The sequence below is a fragment of the Trachemys scripta genome, chromosome 3, assembly GCF_013100865.1.
Source record: "Trachemys scripta elegans isolate TJP31775 chromosome 3, CAS_Tse_1.0, whole genome shotgun sequence".
Taxonomy (NCBI): domain Eukaryota; kingdom Metazoa; phylum Chordata; order Testudines; family Emydidae; genus Trachemys; species Trachemys scripta.
This window is the reverse complement of record NC_048300.1, coordinates 198,065,395-198,070,217: the sequence shown is the minus strand read 5'-3', so window position 1 is coordinate 198,070,217 and position 4,823 is coordinate 198,065,395. Positions and strand designations below refer to the sequence as shown.

Sequence of the window (4,823 nt, the reverse complement as noted above, 5' to 3'; positions counted from 1 at the left end):
GGGGGGGGGGAGGGGTGGGGGATAGGCAAAAAAAAATTGCTGAAAATAATCACAACAAAGATTTTTTTGTTTTCACATCAAAAATTTGTTTCCCACCTCCATTTTTCCAGGGGGGAAAGGAGGGCAGAGGGGGAAAGGTTTTCTATTAAAACCTTCCCAAAATCTTTCATTTTGATTCATTTCATAAAAAAACCCTGCAAAAATTTTCAGATGAAATGGACAATTTAAATGCCGTTTGACGTTTCTCCATGGAAAATGCTCAAACAGCTTTAACTTACTGCAGGCGCTAATGAATTCTGAGAACAAACCTGGCAGGCTGTCTGGCCAGTTTCTAAATGGAGGAAACTGAGGCACAGAGAGAGCGTGGCAAGTCACGGAGATCGCACAGGAAGTCATCTGCCAGCACAAGGACTCACACCCCGGTCTTTAACGGCCCAGCCAGGTAGCATCAAAGCTGAGCCTGGAACCCGGGCATCCCAGTTCCCCCAAGCTAGCCAGCCAACTTAGACGTAAAGTCAAACTAAAGTTCTGTCTGCCCCAAGTCAGTGTTCAAAACAGTACCCTGAAGCCCGGTAACACAGGAGGGAAGGCAAACATCATTTCCTGCCTTTTTGGAAGCACCAGAGAAAAATCAAAGAAAGCTTCTCTGATTTTATCCTTGCAGCTGGCAGGGTCATTGATTGCCATGTGTCGGGGCTAGTGCTCCCAGTGGAAGCAGGACTTCTATCTAGGCCTCTGCCCAGGGGCCAGTTTCACTGTAGAAGGGATGATCCCTAGGCAGGCATTAGTGTGGTGACTGAGTGGCATGATCCTGGCTTGTGGTGCTACGGGTCCAAGCTTCCAATCCCAAGGATGGCCTGGTTGTGGATGTATAAACAACAGGACCTTAAATTTGGATATCTGGGTTTTTTTACTATATATATAGCTACATTCTAGCCCAACGGTAAGATATGGGCTGGATGCAGGAAGGACTTTAAATCCCAGTGTTGCTAGTTATTGGGGTATTTGGGGTTCTATGTAATCCCCAGCTGCTGAACACAAGAGGCTGTGGGAGACGCCCAGCTTTCTATCCAAAACTAAAGGACGTTTCCAGCCCTCCTAGAGGGCTTGACATTGAGAAGCAAGTACAACCTGAAGGCAAAGAAAAAGAACCTCCCCTCGCCCATTTATTATCTTTCTAAAAAAATCTCGTGGTTGTTAAACCGATTTCAGGATTGGGAGCAGGGATATGATTTTGGAATGCTTGAGGGCTGGCAAACATTGCCCCTGAGTTCTGCAAGACATCGACTAGGCGTTCTGTGTTTGGACAGCACCTCACACCGTAAGGTCCTGGGGCTCCTGCAGTGAATGGGTTACCTAGGGAGGGGGTGGAATCTCCTTCCTTAGAGGTTTTTAAGGTCAGGCTTGACAAAGCCCTGGCTGGGATGATTTAGTTGGGGGTTGGTCCTGCTTTGAGCGGGGGGTTGGACTAGATACCTCCTGAGGTCCCTTCCAACCCTGATATTCTATGATTCTATGATACATAATAAGTAATAATAGTCCCGTCAGGCCTTACAAATCCATGCCGCTCTAAGATCAAGGTAACATCCCAGAGATGTTCAGTATTATCTTCTGGGGAGGCTCGATTGTTACCCATAAACACACCTCCCTCCCCCTCATTCCAACGTGACTGTTCTGGCCTAGTCGATCCAGCCCGGCCACCTATGTATAAAGTACCCTTACAAACAACAGCTCTCCAACACGCACCTGCTACTGCTGCCACCTGGGGGCTGGCCTAGCGAGGAGAAGTGCCTGAGGCCCTTTCATCCAGGACGCTTTGAATGAAGGGAACAGGACGCAGAATGATCGGAGACATGGAGCGGAATAGCGAGCTGGAATACGTGTTTCAAACACAGGCGTTAGCATTGATACTGGCAGGGCCATATGGCATACAGGAGTCTGTGGGTGGACATTTGTGTTTCCGGATAGGAGTATAAAGTTAGAGAGAGAGGGGTGTGTGTGTGTGTGTAGAGGGGTAGGTGGGTCTGGGTTTGAATGTGTTTACACTCAGGTATATAGGAGACGTGTGTGTGGATGGGGGTATGGAGGTGTATCAAATAGAATGTTTTGCGCCAGTGATCTGTTGCATCTGAAGAAGTGAGGTTCTTACCCACGAAAGCTTATGCTCCCAGTATTTCTGTTAGTCTCAAAGGTGCCACAGGACCCTCTGTTGCTTTTTGCACCAGTGATGTCACTACAAGATGCAAACCCCGCAGCGGCTGTAACTGGCCTCCCGTTTCACCTTCAGAGACAAACAGAACCGATGTTGTTACTGGAGTGTTCTCCGTTTTCATGAGTCCTTGCACTTCAAGTTCTAGCTGACCTGTCCTCACAGGTCCGCCAGAGCAAGAGAAACAACGCAAGAAAACCTGGGAGCTGTCCAGGCCAGGCTGAGCCTCGTGCTTCAGATAACGCTCATGCTTCAGGGCCTTTGATGCCTGCCCATAAAGAATACCCTTGATCTTGTGTCTAACACCCCGCGAGCTTTTGCAGCCACAAGGGGCCATTTGAGAGGAAGGGGGGGAAACACAAGGGATCTTGCGAGCCCCACCCTCAGCCACATAGAGTCCCTAATTCTCACACCACAGAAATGCAAAGGCACAAACTTTGTACATCATTTATCTCAACCAGAATAAACAGCTTCATGGGAATTAATGGCCGCAGCCAAACCGTACAATTTTGAATTCAACCACAAACCAAATAGAAAGATTTTCGTCGTTGTCGTTGCTTTGTTCTTCCCCCCACCCCCACCCCTCCGCCCACAGAATCTTACAGAGAAGCAAAGATCAGAAATACCGTCCTCGGGGTTGGTTTGTGTTTTTAAACGGCAGAACAAAGGCTACGATTCGGCGCTGTCCATGCTCTGGGATCGGTGCATTCCAGCTGCAGACGGGGAGGGGAGTGAGCGGATAGGTTCCAGAGATGCATACAGATCACACACGGTCATTAAATAAACTCTTCTATACAATGTACAAGAAAATAAACAGTCTCTTCATGGCTCAGTGGAACATTTCCAGAGCGCCAGGTGTCTAACACCCGGGTCTCAGCCAGCATCGTCCAAACGCCCTCGTCTCCCAATGCCTACAAATGTAACAAGGGAAAGGGGGAACCTAAGAGCCACCTGCCCCTGTGAAATTCACCAGTCTCCTGCCAACTCAGAGGGTGCTATGGAAGTAGAATTGATCTGAAAGCTCCCTGGCAGGGCTGGGACTGGCAGGGGGCTGGGTGATTCCACTTGTCTATCCCCACCCCACCCCACCCCACGCTCCCCACCCCTCCAGTGTCTTGTGTGTACAGACTCATCCCCAGCAGCACATTCCATGGGACACAGGAAGACAGCGAGTTCCCCACAAGCATGCCCTGTAAAGGGGAGGAGCCAGGAGAGTCTCCGCCCTTTTCTCAGAAGACTGACACGACAATATACAAGACACGAGCGATTGCAGGGAGGGGGGCGGAACATCGAGGCTGGAGGAGATATTTAAAGCCGGGCCTTCTGGAGCAGATTCCTCTCCCATCTCCACCAGCAGCGTGTCTTTCTCTCTCTTTCTCACTCACTCCAGAGTGAGCTTCACCAGGTTGCCTTGGACCTTAGCCTGGTCCACAGCGTCCAGCAGGTTCTTGGCGTCCACGGCCAGGGTGTGGGAGGCCGTCAGCATCTGGCGCTTGCACTCCTCGCTCAGCGAGGTGACGGCGTTCTGCTGCGCCAGGCGCATCTTGTTGATCAGCTCGGCCAGGTCCTTGTTCAACAGTTTCTGGGTGCCCTCGATCTGCCAACGCAAAACACACACATGTGGCTGGGAGCACTAGAGGCAGCAGCGGAAGAAGAGCATGAAGGACAGTCCCAAAGCTGGAGGCCCTCTAGTGGCTGGATCACATAGGGGATAACAGCCTACCACTGCTGCCAGCTAATGGAGTTACTCAGCTACGTGCACACTCAGGGATGACTGCAGTCGGTGCGGTCAATAGTTCCTTCCAAGCCAGCTTCATCCAGGCCAGGGTTTAGGAAGACCCTGTGATGTCATTAGGCAGGAAAGCCTGCGCAAGTCACTCTGAGAGTAAGACAACCACAGGGTCTGTCTATATCCAACAGCCTCAGTCGAGAATCACCTTTATATTCATTACACCCGAGCCCTGTCTCTTCTCTACCCTGCCTTGCCGGGGGAAGACGCATGGGGGCTTTACCACCAAAATGTAAGTGCTCCCTATTGAAGCTGCATCCTTGGATTTATCATTGGTCCTGACCATGATACCAGGCTGAAATCTAATGCCCTCTCCACCAACCAGGCCTTCGGTTTGCAATCCACGCCCCTTGGACAGTGAAATCCGCCAAGAGGGCCCGATTCACTGCTCGCTAATGCTGCTACCGTGTGTGGACAACTCTCCCAATTTTAATCATGAGCCTTGCAATGTTTGATAATTTTCTTAAAGCCCCAGCTCCTCGAGTCATGTGATTGGCCAGGCCTCTCAGCTTTCCTTGACAAAAAATACCGCGTTACCAGCTTTCCTTTTAGAAAAAAGTTGGAAAATGCGCCTCCTTCCGGCTCAGAGAGCAGAAGTCAAATAAAAAGAAATCCTTTGTGCTGCTGTTGGTCCCATGACTTGGGGCGGCCTGACTCACGATTCTGGCACATTCGGAGCCGGCTATACCTGCCACCATCCATGTGGGATGAGCTGTCACCTGGCACTTATAAATAGCGACTCAAGGAATTCTCTAATCAACTCTGTATGGCCCCTGGCAAGCCCTCGTGGGTGTCCCTGGGGTCCGGTTTCTTTAAGAGCCAGGC

The 4,823-nt window shown here is 50.4% G+C and overlaps 1 protein-coding gene across 5 annotated transcripts in view; it reads right to left on the bottom strand.

The window, feature by feature from the left end:
• Window positions 1–2,642: 2,642 nt before the first annotated feature.
• The window catches only part of PTK2B (protein tyrosine kinase 2 beta), a 112,072-nt gene continuing 109,891 nt past the window's right edge, over window positions 2,643–4,823 (bottom strand). For all 5 annotated transcript variants that reach the window (XM_034766797.1, XM_034766800.1, XM_034766802.1 and 2 more), the window contains one exon: window positions 2,643–3,806. In XM_034766797.1, coding sequence (XP_034622688.1) covers window positions 3,591–3,806 — 216 coding nt within the window. In that variant the 3' untranslated portion in view covers window positions 2,643–3,590. The remainder of the gene's footprint in view (window positions 3,807–4,823) is intronic.